Source organism: Apiospora hydei (assembly GCF_038363865.1).
Source record: "Apiospora hydei strain CBS 114990 chromosome Unknown utg000007l_segment0_segment0, whole genome shotgun sequence".
Lineage (NCBI taxonomy): Eukaryota > Fungi > Ascomycota > Sordariomycetes > Amphisphaeriales > Apiosporaceae > Apiospora > Apiospora hydei.
Genome location: NW_027117366.1, coordinates 3078510 through 3093432, shown reverse-complemented (window position 1 = coordinate 3093432; position 14923 = coordinate 3078510). Strand labels below are relative to the sequence as shown.

Here is a 14923-nt window from a genome sequence, read left to right as displayed (position 1 = left end):
GCTTTTGCCCATTGGGACACGGGCGGAGAGGAAGAGGCAGCCAGGCAAGGCAGATTGAAAAATTGATTTTGGAAACATCTTGCTAGGGGCTAAAGCTAAAAGATCTAATGCATTCCAACATTAGGGCCAGAAACGCCGGCAAATCACGATATGCGACAAGAATCCCCTGCTTTTCCTCAAGCAGACTCAGCCGCCTTGAGCAGGCCCGCCAGGTTGATGCTCTTCGGGCGCTCGATGGGCAGACCGAGGGCGCGGTCCCAGATCAGCTGCGCCAGCGGGCCCAGCCCGCGGCTGACGCCAAACGTCGCGGTGTAGTACAGGGTCTCGTGGAAGCCATAGTGGTGGAAGAGCACGCCCGAGCTCGAGTCGACGTTGGGGTACGGGTTCTTGGTCTTGCCGTGCTTCATCAGCACCTCGGGCGCGACCTCGCTGTTCAGCTTGACCAGCTGGAAGACGGGGTCCTTGGCGATCTCGGGCCGCGACGAGGCGTAGTCCATCAGGGCCTCGAAGCGGGGGTCGGGCTTTCGGAGTACGGCGTGGCCGTAACCGGGCACGACGCGGCCCGAGTTGAGCGTCGTCCAGAGGTAGTCGTGGACATCCTGCTTGGAGTAGCTCGATGGTATCGACTTCTGCATCTGGAGGATCCATCGAAGCACCTCTTGCGCGGCAAGGCTAGTAAGGCATGTTAGTAAGTTCTTCAAAAGAAGAACTCGGGGGATAAATATCTTACCCGTGTAAAGGTCCAGCAAGACCTTGCAGACCGGCACTGTATGAAAGGAAAGGATCGCTAAGGGCGCTTCCAACCAAGTGAGTGGCGTGGGCGGAAACGTTTCCGCCCTCGTGGTCGCCGTGGAGAGCGAGGTAAAGTCTCAGGAGGTCCTGGAAGTTCTCGTTCTCCTTGCCGCCCTTGCCGAGCATGGCGGCGAAGTTGTAGGACCAGTCCTCGTTGATGTCGACGTCGGCGGGCAGGGCGCCGCCGCCGCGGTACGAGTTCTGGTAGATCTTGGCAGCGATGGTGGGCAGCTTCGCCAGCAGGCTGATGACGTCGTCAAACGTGGGCTCCCAGTAGTCGGCCTTGTTGATGCCCGCCTCGTACGCCTTGGCGAACTTGGAGGTGTAGTTCAGGGCGCTGACTGCGATGGCGAACTGAGTCATGGGGTGAAGGTCCGTGGGGAAGCCGTCCAGGATCTTGTTGACGAAGTCGGGGAGGGCCGCCTGCCCGGCGAGTTGCTTGGAGAACTGGCGGGTCTGGTTCACCGAAGGGACTTGACCTGTGAGGAGCAGCCAGAACATGGCTTCGGGCAGCATCTCTGTGCCCGAGCGTCCTTTCGGGAGCTCTTTCTGACAGTCCTTGATGGTCCGGCCATGGAAACGGATGCCCTCATTGGCATCAAGAACGGAACCTTCCCAGACCATAGCTTTCAGGCCTCTGCGCGACACGGGCCATTAGCACACGACACATCGGGGAGTTTAGACAGGACCAGGATATACCTCATGCCGCCAATGGTATTCTCAATCTTGACTTCACCAATCACCTTGTTGCCATTGGCCTTGACCTTCTTCAGGAGCTCCCGCTTTGCAGGGATGACCTCCTTGAGCGTCGTTTTCAGATCGGGTTCGGATGTGGAGTAGCATCGCGCTGATGGTATCGCGACCGCGGAAACAGCTCTGGGCTGGAATGAGACGGTCTTAGTTCACAGTATACAAACTCAATTACGGAGCAAATAGTGCAATGAAAGATCTCAATCTGTAACAGAACGAAAAAGAATGCTTCCGTATTACTTACGCGAATGGCGCCCAGAGCTCTCGTCGTTGTTCGTATGTTCATAGCCATCTTGACTGTCGGACTGGTTGAGGGACCTCGGCTATCCTAGGGTGAAGAGGATGGGTGTACGGGTTGATGGAGGAGAAGATAGCAGAAGCACCAAAATGTATTTATTATCAACCACCTGCTTCGTTGACGGAGAGCAGGACTTTTATGACCAAGCAAGAGTCAAGAAGAGAGAATTACTTGGAAGGACAACTTGCTCAGAAATTTGGACAGACAGCAAACAAAAACATCGACCTGCATTTCAAATCGAACCACCGGAAGAGCAATTCATCGAGTTAACCGAGCTGTTTGGCACGTCCAATTGGATGCTCGCTGCTGGCCTGGACGGAGGCTGGTCCTGACGTACTGAACGCAGCGGTGTGGGGTTGAAACAAGTACCAGCCCGGGCATATTTTGGTTGAGAGGTACGGGCTTGGGAGAGCGTCAAGGACGAACGGGAAGACACATCTGACATTGATCTAATAAGGGGGTCGGTCATTTCACAGAAGATGGGTGACACAGCCAGACAGACAAACAACGCAGCGCACCGTCGAGGAGCGGGAAGGGTCCGCCTTACCCCGCGGTGAGCCGAGGATAGACTGGGGGCTGATCAGGGGCCAATTGGCCAATAGCTGGGCGCTAAAGACGGGGTAATCTAGCGGGTATCACCCCAGCCTGCCCACTTCCACTGGCAACTGGGGGAGCTTAGGGGGCCATTGGGGGGCTCGGGCAGAAGCGACCGCATCAAAAGAGTGCACACACCCCACTGCCTCACCCAAATCCACCAAAAGGCTTACATTTCAACCCTCTACAACTTAACACCGTAATCTTCGAATTGCATAGCGAAAACTATAGAAAATTGAAGAATTGCTTAAATCTTAATATTTAATTTTTTGAAGCTCTCGGGACACGGTTTGGTGGTTATACGGTGCGTTGACTGCGAGAAAGCTTTCAGTCCCCCTTCGCAAGCACGGTCCAGCCGGCTGGTTTCCGCCAGCTCTCCTTTAAGAAAGAGTAACGCAACCAAATAGAGTTAGATTAAAGCAGGAAAAACATATACATACTTAAAAACTACTGTAATACGAATATAATTTCTTTAATTTTTTCAGCGTCGTTGTGGCTTATGATAAGTGCTGGAACATGGAGCATTTTGGTGGTGTAAGTCGGGTGTGCACTGTTTTGATGCGGTCGCTTCTGCTCGGGTTAGCGCTTCTCGTCGGCAGTGGGCACTGGGCAGCAAGCTGTACAATCCCACTCAGCATTGGAACTTGCATCTCCGTTATGTCGTAATACCGAACCTCGGCCGAGCAACCACTGCTTTTCCTAACTCTGTGGCAACCTATTCCAGACTTCTTTATTCCCGCAGGTGCTGGTTACATCTTTGGCTTGAATTTTAGCGACCTAATTTCCTTCCCAACAACCCATATACCCGAACAAGTCGTGACCTAGCGACAACAACACAGCACGATGCTTCGAAGAGCTGTGCTCAGAGCTCCCCGTCGGCTCGCCCCAACGTTACGCACGCCGACAACCTTGGCCGCCACGCGCGCCTTCTCGATAACCACACGCAACATGTCTCTGCCGCCCGTAGAACCGCCGCTATCCGCCGCCCTCCCGTCCGACTCCTTCCAGCTCCTGCCCGAGGCCTCGAAAGCCGGCGCCGCCGAAGACGCCCTGTACGAGCAGCAGATCAAGGACGTGGAGGCCTGGTGGGCGACGCCGCGGTACGCGGGCATCCGGCGGCCCTACACCGCCGCCGACGTCGTGTCGAAGCGCGGCTCGCAGACCCAAACATACCCGAGCTCGGTCATGGCCCGCAAGCTGTTCGACCTCATCCAGGAACGCGCGGCCAAGGGGGAGCCCATCCACACCATGGGCGCCATCGACCCCGTGCAGATGACGCAGCAGGCCCCGCACCAGGAGGTGTTGTATTTGTCCGGCTGGGCCTGCTCCTCGGTCCTGACCTCGACCAACGAGGTCTCGCCCGACTTCGGCGACTACCCCTACAACACGGTGCCCAACCAGGTCCAGCGCATGGCCAAGGCCCAGTCGATGCACGACCGCAAGCAGTGGGACCTGCGGCGCAAGATGACCGCGCAAGAACGCGCGAGCACGCCCTACGTCGACTACCTCCGCCCCATCATCGCGGACGGCGACACGGGCCACGGCGGCCTGAGCGCCGTCCTCAAGCTCGCCAAGCTGTTCGCCGAGAACGGCGCCGCGGCCGTCCACTTCGAGGACCAGCTGCACGGCGGCAAGAAGTGCGGGCACTTGGCCGGCAAGGTCCTGGTGCCCACGGGCGAGCACATTAACCGTCTGCTGGCGGCGCGCTTCCAGTGGGACGTCATGGGCTCCGAAAACCTCATCCTGGCCCGCACCGACTCGAGAGCGGCCGGCTCATTTCGAGCGCCATCGACGTGCGCGACCACGAGTTCATCCTCGGCGTCACGGAAGAGGGCATCGCGCCCCTCGCCGAGACCCTGCAGGAGATGGAAGCGGCCGGCGCGTCAGGCTCCGAAATCGACGCCTTCGAGGCCGAGTGGGTCAAGAGCACCAAGCTCGTCTCCTTCGACGAGGCCGCCGTCGCCCAGCTCTCGCAGCAGGGCGTGCCGCAGACCAAGATCGACAGCGGCTACACGGCCGTCGTTGAGGCGAACCGCGACATGGGCATCAACAAGCGCCGCGAGCTCGCCAACGGCCTGCTGAGCGGCAGCGACAAGCCCATCTACTTCGACTGGGACGTCCCGCGCACGCGCGAGGGCTTCTACCACTTCCGCGCCGGCATGGGGGCCGCGACGAAGCGCGCCATCGCCTTCGGGCCCTACGCCGACCTCCTCTGGGTCGAGACGGGCGACCCCAACGTCAAAGTCGCGGCGGACCTCGCCCGCGCCGTGCGCGCCGTCCTGCCCGGCAAGGGCCTCGTCTACAACCTGAGCCCCTCGTTCAACTGGATGGCGCACGGCTTCACGGACGCGACGCTGAAGTCGTTCATCTGGGATATCGCGCGCGAGGGCTTCGTGCTCCAGCTCATTTCCCTCGCGGGCCTGCACAGCACCGCCACCATCACCAACGAGCTGGCCAAGTCCTACAAGGACGACGGAATGCTCGCCTACGTCAACCTCGTGCAGCGCCGCGAGAAGGAGCTCGGCTGCGACGTCCTGACGCACCAGAAGTGGAGCGGGGCGTCGTATATCGATGGCATCCTCGGCGCGATCCAGAGCGGTAGCAGCGGGACGAAAGGGATGGGCGACGGGAACACCGAGGGGCAGTTTCACTGAATGATGCCTGGGAAACTTGCATACACAGGTAAAAAGGAAGGGAAAAACATGGTGGGAACGACATAAGTGGTGATTAGCAGCAGCATTGGGCGGCGTTTCTGGCAGCATACCTATCTGATATCTATCATTATGAATGATTAATCATTACCAATTTACCTAACATGGGCACATAGAGTGAAGAAATAAAGGGGTATAGTTTAGGAGTAAGCATTTCATGCGAGCTTAAAGCATTCTATCATCTTGCTACATAGATCGTGTTCTCATCAGGTGAACAGATTGAAGCTCTCATCATGAACTAATCAAATCCAATGGACTTCAGCGAAAAGACAAACGCCGTGCTCCATATCCTAGGGAGAAATCCCCAGCCTCCTGGTTCCCACCAAGCCGTCATTCCCAGCGTTCTATGGTCATCAAAGTGTGAGGAGGAAGGAACGAGGATTCTCGAATCCGCCTCTTGAAATTCTATATCATGCCCTTTTCTTAGGTAGGGTCTTTACATTCAATCACAGTGCCGGCTTGATCCGGCCGAACCTTCAATCGAGCGAATCCTTGGAGGCGTTGTTGGTGGGAGCCGGGGCCGGGGGCCCCTCGGGAGTGACGTAGGCCTTGGTCATGCCGCCGTCGACGACCATGTCGTGGCCGTTGACGAAGCTGGCCTCGTCCGAGGCGAGGAAGACGACGGCGTGGGCCTGCTCGACGGCCTCGCCGAAGCGGCCGGTGGGGAAGTGGATCTCGCGGCGCAGGCGCTTGGCCTGGTCGTCGCCGAGCCAGTCCTGGAGGAGCGGGGTGTTGAGGGGCGCGGGGCAGAGCGAGTTGAAGCGGAAGCCCTCGCGCGCGTGCACCATGGCGAGCTCGCGCGTCAGGGCCAGGACCGCGCCCTTGGACGCCGTGTAGGCGAGCTGCGGGGTCGCGGCGCCGGCGAGGGCGACGACCGAGGCCGTGTTGATGACGCTGCCCTTGGTCTTCTTGTTGCGGCGCAGGGCCTGCACGGCGTGCTTGCAGCCGAACCAGACGCCCTTGACGTTGATGTTCATGGTCAGGTCCCAGATGGCCTCGGGGGTGCCGATCGCGTCGTCGTCCTTGGCGTGCATGATGCCGGCGTTGTTGAAGATGACGTCGAGGCCGCCCCAGGCGTCGAGGGACTCGATCGCGGCTTGAACAGAGGCTTCCTTGGAAACGTCGCAGACCTACGAGAGCACATTGCGCAAGCCGTTAGAATCTGGTACTCTTTGGGTATTACAATCGGCAATTGGCTGCGAAAACTTACCACTGTCTCAACGCGTTTGGCGTTGGGCACCAGCTGTACGACCTTGGCCTTGGCCTTCGCCAGGGCAGGCTCTGAGATGTCAGTCATCAGGACGCTGGCCCCCTCCTTGGCGAAAAGGATGGAGGTCTCGAGACCAATGCCACTGTTCGTTGTGTCAGCATGTTTGTTGCTTGACTGATGGGCTTCATGTGTTTCTGTATTTTGTAGGGAAACACGACATGCTGCATCTAGACGACGCAGCTGTCGTCGGGCTGGGGGAGCTTTGGTGGCTTTTGTGATTGGGGGACGGAGACCTACCCGGCGGCACCAGTGATCAAGGCATTCTTGCCAGCGAGACGTCCAGCGGAGCTCATTGTTTCTTCGTGTCTTTGTGTATGGCAAATGGGAAAGAGAGGGTATACGCAATGCCAAATGCTGAAGAGAAGGAGTGTTTTCTTGCAAGTTGGTAGATAAGACGAATTGAGAGAGAGGCAGGTTGCTACTCAACCAGGCGGTGGGTGGTAGATGTTGGATGCTTGCCAGGTGTTGACTCGCGCCGCTGCGATATAGGAGGTTCGTTTGGCGGGGTGGTCGCATTTCCGTGACTACGGGAAACCCAGAAAGAGCGGAGACATTTTTGGATCGGCCATGATAACGTGCCGTTCCTTATCTTGGGATTGGCACCCGTCTCGAGTCGAGTCGAGTACAGTAGGCCGGTTGGACGGTTGCGTTGGCAGTGACGATCTCTGAGCTCGAGTTTCACTCGATGAATGCACGAAATTCGTAAAAGGTCTCGGATATTATCTCCATGTACGAAGACGTAGACAGCTAGGCCTATTACGCACCGGCGATCCCAGCGTCTTGGAAGAGCACATCACACGCTCTTTTAACCTTGCAACAACGTGAGCTTCCTGGCTTGTACATCCCGAAGTAGGCAATGGACTGCACCTACAGGGATTGCGACAGCTTGACTCGCTACCTTAACCCATTCCTTGGTTTCTTAGGTAATAGATAAGCTATCACCAAGACTATCAGCTGTCTCGTGTCTCGTGTCCAGTTGCACGCGTAAGCCCCTTTGGTCGTTATGGGTTTGAGATAGAGAGAGCGCAGTTTAACATTAGCGACATGCGAGTTGCAGCTTTACAGTCGTGTGACACTACATAAAGCGAAGTGACTGAGGAAGCCGGACACGACAAGACTCCCGTCCGGTGTGTTGAAGCTGGCAGTGGGCAGTCTGGCAGTGACGTTTTACCCCGCCATGGATGTCAATGCCCCAAAACCAGCCCCGCGAGCCCCTGCATCTGGATAAGATGGGGCCACTTTTAATGTCTTATCGTCCCAAGGTGCCATTGTCAGATTGTGTCTCAACTGAATGTTCGTCTCAAATCCGAGTAGACCTTGATGTTGTTTCCAGAGCTCCGTCTGGTGATAGCATCACGGATGTTTGTTCTCTTGGATATCTTTCTCTTAACCCAAGCATCTGGGCGCTTATCGGGCGGCGGAAAGACCAGCAACAACGGGCGGGAAAACAAAAGAAATGCGGGAGGATGACCTGGATGACCAGCACAGGGATGCCTTGGCGAGAAAGCGCGCATCCGTCTACGGGGTAGCTTGGCTTATCACGATGGCTGCCCCACGTCATCACTTGGTTTTGGAGGCTGGCGGGCTGTACCGCTACACTGCAAACACTAACCGGATTCCCTCGACCAGTCTCCCACCCTCTTTCAGTACATTCTTTCGCTGCAATTGGCTTTGGTTTGGTGATTGATCGATTCTCCCTTGTTATTCTTGCCAATATCAATATACACATAGATCTGCTGCTGCTTTGCTGCAAAAGAGTCGCTCCCTTCTGCATTCCCTTCTTTCGACATTGATGCGACAGACCGTCTATTGCGATCGCATTCACGCCTCGAGTTGATCGAAACTTCTAAACGCCCCGAATCGCTCTCTCAGAATTGCGCCCCCGAAAATCGGCCAAAATGTCTGCGCCGCAAGAAGAAGTCACCTTAGAGTCGCTGTCGGAACTGCTGAAAGATGACAACAAGGTGAAGTTAGCCGGCATTGATGTCGATGGCCAGCTTCGGGGCAAGATCGTCTCTAAGAAAAAGTTCCTGTCCGTCGCCAAGTCCGGCCTGGGCTTCTGCTCGGTCATCTTCGGCTGGGACATGCATGATCTGCTCTACATCGAGGAGCTCAAGGTCAGCAACAAAGAGAACGGCTACCACGACATTCTCGCCGAGGTCGATCTCAAGAGTTTCCGCCGCATCCCCTGGGAGAACAATGTGCCCTTCTTCCTGCTCAACTTCTTGGATCCCGATACCCAGGAACCCATATGTGCCGACCCCAGAGGTCTCCTCAAGGTCCAATTGGCCAAGTTGAAGGCCAAGGGCTTGGATGGCATGGCTGGAGGTTCGTATATGCCCTTCTTGTTCCCCCATACCAACAAGTGACTGTGCTGACTTCTTGACCACTGTAGGCGAGCTGGAGTTTTTCCAGTTCAAGCTGCCCCCGAACGAGACGAGCCCTGCCGCATTTTTGCAAAACAACCCCGCTCATGCCCTCTCCTCGCTGACCGAAGGCATGTTCGGTTACAGCATTACTCGGCCAGTACACAATCAAGACTACTACTACGACATTTATGATACTTGCGCCAAGTTCAATTGTGACATTGAGGGGTGGCATACCGAGAGTGGCCCGGGAGTGTTTGAGGCCGCATTAGAATTCGGTCAGGTCAGCGAGATGGCGGATCGCGTCAGCATGTTCAAGTACGTCGTGAAGTCGGTCGCGACCAAGTACAACATTGCGCCGTGTTTCATGGCCAAACCGAGATCCGGACTGCCTGGAAACAGTGGCCATTGCCATTTCTCCATTGTGGACAAGGACGGCAAGAACCTCTTCTACCGGGAGACCAAGGACGAGAACGCCCCGTACCCCGATGCTGCATACCTGAGCGATATGGGACGGCAATTCCTTGCTGGGTTGATTGAGGGCCTACCCTACGTTATGCCGATGCTCGCGCCCACCATCAACTCCTACAAGCGTCTAGTGGAGAATTTCTGGGCGCCAGTGACGGTCTCGTGGGGCCTGGAGCACCGTGCTGCCTCCATCAGGTTGATTTCGCCCCCCACCGCGAAGCCGGGCGCAACACGGTTTGAGCTGCGTGTTCCTGGAGCTGACGCAAACCCTCACTTCGTCATGGCCGCGCTTATGGGTCTGGGATGGCGGGGTGTTGAGAAGAAGCTGGAGCTGACGACTCCACCACTTGGCAAGGGCGAGGACGTCGGTGGCGGCAGCGACCAAGGTATTAGACTTGCGAAGAGCTTGAAAGAGGCGACGGACATGTTCATGTCCAAAGACAGCATTGCTCGCGAGGTCTTCGGGGACGACTTTGTGGAGCACTTCGGTGGTACACGACGCCACGAAATTCGGGTAAGTCTTAACTCTATCAACTAGGCTGCAGGGCAGAGTACTAACACGGTTATCATAGGTGTGGGATGAGGCGGTTACGGAATGGGAAATCAAGCGCTACATTGAAACGGTGTAAACAGCGACGTACTTCTAGGATACCCACAAGAGGAGTAAGGCGTATTATATATACACATATATCGGTTCCGGTGAGCGGGACGGGTTGAATTTTGATGATCTCAAGAGATACATTCTGAAACAATACACGCCTTGATGGAGACTTCGACTATGCCTTGTCGAAAATTTGGCTTCTAAACGACAATGTGAATCTGGATACTTGCTCCTCAACTCCGGGATGTACGAGCTACCCCTATTCCAAGGCTTTTGCAAGGGAAGCCTACTAGGGGTAACTCGTATAACCTAGGGGCATATGACATCCTGTCTCTCAGGGTACGACCATTGACATCTTGTCGGCGTATAGCCTATCAGTCAGGGATAGTAGATTTTGTCCGTGATATCGGCGCATCCTATTCCCGTATTTGTCTTTTCAAGCCAGCGACTACGATGCCCGCTTACGTACCTCACTGGCAACCGTTCACTCAGTGGACCGTACGCCGAAGCTGCACGCCTCCAGTGAAAGCGCCCGTGCACCACGTGTAGGTGAGCCGTCGCTAAAATGTTTCTGTCATGGTTATCGGTGTGGACTTATTGTCCTTATTTCGTAAGCATAATGCGCCGAGAGGTATCAAGCGTTGGTCGTTGGTGGGCGTCCCAAGACCGAAAAGGCAACTGTCCCAATGCGGTAACTGTCCCAATAGGGCAAGATGCAGTGGGTGCAGCTAGTTTACCCGCTGGGCGTTGTCGCATGCAGTGGGTCGATCCCTTCAGCACGTCGTTTTTGTAAGTCGGAGATGTGTGATGTGATGTCCTCAATTACTAGCAATCTTCTTGTAGTAGTTGACCAATTCAGCAAGCTTCCGATTCAGGTCACCATCAGGAGAATATGCCTGCGAAGCAGCAGTTATTGCATTGGCAGCCGGGGTTTTCTCTGTCCCGGAAGCCGGCCAAGAAGTCGATAGCGCGGAGAAGGCAGAAACGAAGGGCAGACGCGCCACTCCAGTACGAGTTCGTCTGCGAGCACCCCCGTGGAACCAAGCCGTGAGGAGAGGCCACGGAGTCCCGTCAAGAACAGTATCGCTCTCTTTACCACCTCAAAAGTGTCAAATGCTCCTCCCGCTCGGCCGAGTGCCGACGGCCAATCAAGTACAGATAAGCCAGGAACGTCCATCGATGTGATGCCACCTGATGGTTCGGCTGGCACGTCGCTGCTCTTGAGCGATGAGCCCGCGCTCATTGGGGGGACAGGAAAAGGTGCAAGGCGACTTATTCACTCTTCGGAAAGTCTTGTCCACGACGCGGCTGTTTCGCCAACTGTCGGGCAACCTACTACCCGCAGCATTGCCAATGCCCAGACCCATGATGACCCATGGGCACCATCTAGCATACTGTACAACAGCGTCGCGCATCGCTTTGAGCCTATTCTCGACCAATGTATGACTACCAGTCCTGCCCTTCCCCCATCTCAACAACCATAGCAGCTGACAGTTGTAGATAATCAAGAGTTTTGCAAAATCCCGTTGACATTGGACTTGCAGCTCAACCCGCTTAAGTACTGTAGAGACGTCGACCCTGAGCCCCTCTTTTTGGTTCATGCTGCCATGGCTTTGGCTGGTCACCATGTCAGAAGTTCCGCCACCGAGCATCATCGAGGTACGGCACTCCAACTACTCCGTGATAGTCTTGGTATACCAAACAATTTGGCGCAAGTGTATTATATGCTGGATACCATCGTAATCCTATTTTCGCTAGATGTGAGTTTGCCATTTCAGCTTCCCCAAACAACCCCCATTCATGCCTAGCTCATATCGGATACCAGGAAACGCAGTCAGCTTGGGGAAACTGGGGCATCCATCTCGCGGGCGCCTTCGCCCTGCTTGAAGCATGCGGCGGTATACAAGTCTGGACCAAATCGCCCCGGGCTGTTGTTCAGGTGGGCTTAATGGTGTGGTATGTGAAGCCTTCCTCTGCTTGCTAATCGTGTCCGGGACCAAGCTGACCTCCACAGGTGGGATGCCATTACAAGCCTGGTAGCTAGAGAGGACTGCGTGTTCCCATACTCTTACTTTGAAGCTGTCGTCTCATCGAACCACGGCGAACAAGAGTGGGATTACTTTCGCCTATGCGGATGCCCGCTGCCTCGTGGAGATAGTCATGTGCCTGGCAAGGCTCAGTGCGGAGAAGCGGAAGTCGTCATTGATGCAGCATGTCAATTTTGACGATACTGTGATTTCGCAAATAGAGGAGTCGCTCGGGTTCTGGCAACATGTGTCGCCGCCGGCGGCTGACCAGGACGAAAGCTCCATGCATCAGGACATGGACAGCATGCACTGCTCCGAGGCGTGGAGGAACGGGCTGCTCCTGTACGTATACAGGGTGTTCCGGTGGGAACCCGGACATAGCATCCCGGTGAGAGTGATGCGGCTTGCCCGGGCGACGGCCGACCAAATCTTCGCGTGTCGCGAAGACAACAGTCTGGTGGCCAAGCAGGCCCTGCTGCCCCTGTTCTTTGCCGGCTGCGAGCTAAGAGACGAGTCGACGCGTCGGAAGATACTCAGGCTTTGCTCGCTCTGGGACGAAGTGACTAGATACCACATGATCAACAGTACTGTACCCCTGCTGAAAGAGGTCTGGGCTGATCAGGAAGAAAGGGGATTTCATAATGTGTGGTGGGGTCAAGTGGTGGATAGAATGCATGCGGCGGAGGAGTCCTGCGGCGCTGTCTTGCAGATGCGACTATGCTTTGGTTAATATAAACATGAAATTAAGGAAGTGGACTTCGTAGTAAGTATTCAGTCTTGGTATCGAGGTATGAAGACTATGTCGCTACTGTTCATGCGGATGGCGACAGGTTCTGTCACTAGACCCTGCTCTCGATCGAGGCAGTACCTGAAGATCTCCAGTGGATCTGTTCATCTAGGTCTTTTAGTGATCTTACCCTTTACGTCCTCCTTCCTAATCAGGACAGTTACCTCTTTTGGTAGTTTTAATCAACATAGCCAAGGGCAATAGAGGTGGTATGTGTACTAATGACTACATGTACAGGCCAAAGACTTTGCTTGTACGACCTCTAATAGAAATATGTCTGATTACTATCTTCTATTGAAATCAGGAAGTGTCCTACGGTGTTACCATCAAACACCCAGCAGGTGACCTACATATGAGATACGCCAGGATTTGTTACCTCCGTTCCCCATTGCCCACGACCCATCTCTGCCGAGCTTCGACTATTATGGACAACTCTGTATCCGCGACGGCCACTACATCAAACCCACAATCGTCGGAGGCAACTAGACCGGACGATTCAGTCAATGATCGTGTAGATGCACCGTCCCCATTACGTGAACCGAAGTCTGATGGACAAGAAACGCCTTCGGTCGTCCCAAAGGGTTAGTCCAGCATCACCTTAAATTGCCGCCGCTTCCTCCTGACCAACCATATAAACACAGAAACAAGCCCGAACGATGCCTTGGTGGTCACGTGGGATGACCCGGATGATCCACAAGACCCTTTCAACTGGCCCCTCAGGAAGAAATGGTGTGCCGTCGCCCTCGGCCTCCTCGCGAGCTTCGTCTGCTCCACGAACGGCAGCATCCTCGCCCCCGCTCACGCCGCCCTCTCCGACGAGTTCGGCGGCATCCCCGACGGGCCGTCGTCCTCCTTCCAGCACGCCTACTGGACCACGACGTCGTGGGGCGTCGGCGCCGCCCTGTTCCCGCTGCTCCTCTTCCCCGCCCTGGAGGACTGGGGCGTCCGGCCCGTCCTCCTCGGCACCTACTTCGTCTTCGTCTGCCTGCTCGTCCCCGTCGGCTTCGCCCGCAGCTTCGCCGTGCTCGTCGCGGCGCGCTTCTTCAGCGGCGGTTGCGTCCCGCTCATGAGCGATGCCGTCGCGAGCATCGCTTCGAACGTCTTTCAATGCGAGCGGGCCCGGAGCATACCCATCGCGCTCTACGTGCTGGTGTACCTCGGCGCCACGAGTTTGGGTCCCGTAATAGGCGCCGCCGTACTGCAGCATCTTTCTTGGCGCTGGATTGGACATATCGAGCTGATCGTGACGGGCGCCCTGTTCCCCGTCTTGTTCATTGGTCTCCCTGAAAGTCGAGGCGCGGCGATCTTGCGGGCAAAAGCCAAGCGATTGCGAGGCGAGGGAAAAGTCGCGTTTACGGCCGAAGAGGTTGATCCCACACCATTACGCCAACTCATGATAAAAAGCTTGACACGGCCTTTGTATATGTTCTTCACGGAGGGGGTGGTCTTCGTCACCGCCCTCTGGGCTGCATTCAGTCTCGGAACCATCTACCTGTTCACGCATTCGGTGGAACAGGTGTACGGGGAGCTCTATGGCTGGACTTCAGTACAGGCGGGTTATGTGCAGAGTGCTATCGTCGTAGGCGAAGTATTGGGAACTATTCTCTCACTATCAACAAACCACTGGTACGAGGCCTCCGCGACCCGGAACACCGAAGTACCGGGCACACCGATCCCCGAAGCGAGGCTGTACACCGCCATCATCGGCGGGCTCGTCGGGGTCACCGGCGGCATGCTGGTCTACGCATGGGCGGCGTACGCCACTGTTCACTGGATAGTGATCACCGTGGGCCTGACGATGGTGGGCCTCGGCACGACCGCCGTGGTGATCAGCATCGCCAACTATCTCATCGATGCGTACAGCAAGTACGTGGCGAGCGCGCTTGCTGCCGTCGGCCTGGCCGAGAACTTGTCTATCGCGTTCCTCCCTCTGGCTTCGTCGGCACTGTACACGGATCTCGGCTTTCAGTGGGCCAGCACACTGCTGGGGTTGGTCTCTTTGGTGCTTGTCGCGACGCCCTTTGTCGTTATCAAATGGGGTAGGGAGATCAGATCACGCAGCCCTTTCATGAAAGAGGCCGTCATTGTTCGTAGAATGAACTCGGGGTCAACGTTTGATGTGTAACATGACGTATGAAAGAAGAAGGCTGCTCAGGGTTATCAAAGAACTAGGTGACAATGGTGCGACGAGTCCTTGGACAATCTATTAGGGGTCATTCAAAAACAATGGCTATGTTCCAAAAAGAGGGGACTGCTTAG

The 14923-nt window shown here is 55.9% G+C and overlaps 6 protein-coding genes across 6 annotated transcripts; 4 read left to right on the top strand and 2 right to left on the bottom strand.

The window, feature by feature from the left end:
* Positions 1-176: 176 nt before the first annotated feature.
* Positions 177-1834, bottom strand: PG997_010073 (2-methylcitrate synthase protein; the record flags this gene model as incomplete). Its single annotated transcript, XM_066814388.1, has 4 exons — positions 177-672; positions 731-1429; positions 1492-1673; positions 1787-1834. The coding sequence occupies 4 exons, from the start codon at positions 1832-1834 to the stop codon at positions 177-179; spliced, it is 1425 nt and encodes a 474-aa protein (XP_066666350.1).
* A 1443-nt stretch (positions 1835-3277) lies between these two features.
* Positions 3278-5088, top strand: PG997_010072 (isocitrate lyase protein; the record flags this gene model as incomplete). Its single annotated transcript, XM_066814387.1, has 2 exons — positions 3278-4146; positions 4200-5088. 2 exons carry the CDS (start codon positions 3278-3280, stop codon positions 5086-5088), a joined length of 1758 nt encoding a protein of 585 aa, XP_066666349.1.
* Positions 5089-5621: 533 nt separating this feature from the next.
* On the bottom strand, positions 5622-6708 carry PG997_010071 (NAD(P)-binding protein; the record flags this gene model as incomplete). The annotated part of the gene is made up of 3 exons (XM_066814386.1): positions 5622-6275; positions 6356-6497; positions 6653-6708. 3 exons carry the CDS (start codon positions 6706-6708, stop codon positions 5622-5624), a joined length of 852 nt encoding a protein of 283 aa, XP_066666348.1.
* Positions 6709-8313: 1605 nt separating this feature from the next.
* On the top strand, positions 8314-9878 carry PG997_010070 (uncharacterized protein; the record flags this gene model as incomplete). Its single annotated transcript, XM_066814385.1, has 3 exons — positions 8314-8743; positions 8811-9763; positions 9822-9878. The coding sequence occupies 3 exons, from the start codon at positions 8314-8316 to the stop codon at positions 9876-9878; spliced, it is 1440 nt and encodes a 479-aa protein (XP_066666347.1).
* A 1156-nt stretch (positions 9879-11034) lies between these two features.
* PG997_010069 (fungal-specific transcription factor domain-containing protein) lies at positions 11035-12607 on the top strand (the record flags this gene model as incomplete). Its single annotated transcript, XM_066814384.1, has 4 exons — positions 11035-11290; positions 11345-11610; positions 11676-11801; positions 11891-12607. The coding sequence occupies 4 exons, from the start codon at positions 11035-11037 to the stop codon at positions 12605-12607; spliced, it is 1365 nt and encodes a 454-aa protein (XP_066666346.1).
* A 481-nt stretch (positions 12608-13088) lies between these two features.
* On the top strand, positions 13089-14789 carry PG997_010068 (MFS general substrate transporter; the record flags this gene model as incomplete). Its single annotated transcript, XM_066814383.1, has 2 exons — positions 13089-13245; positions 13306-14789. The coding sequence occupies 2 exons, from the start codon at positions 13089-13091 to the stop codon at positions 14787-14789; spliced, it is 1641 nt and encodes a 546-aa protein (XP_066666345.1).
* Between the last annotated feature and the right edge of the window lie 134 nt (positions 14790-14923).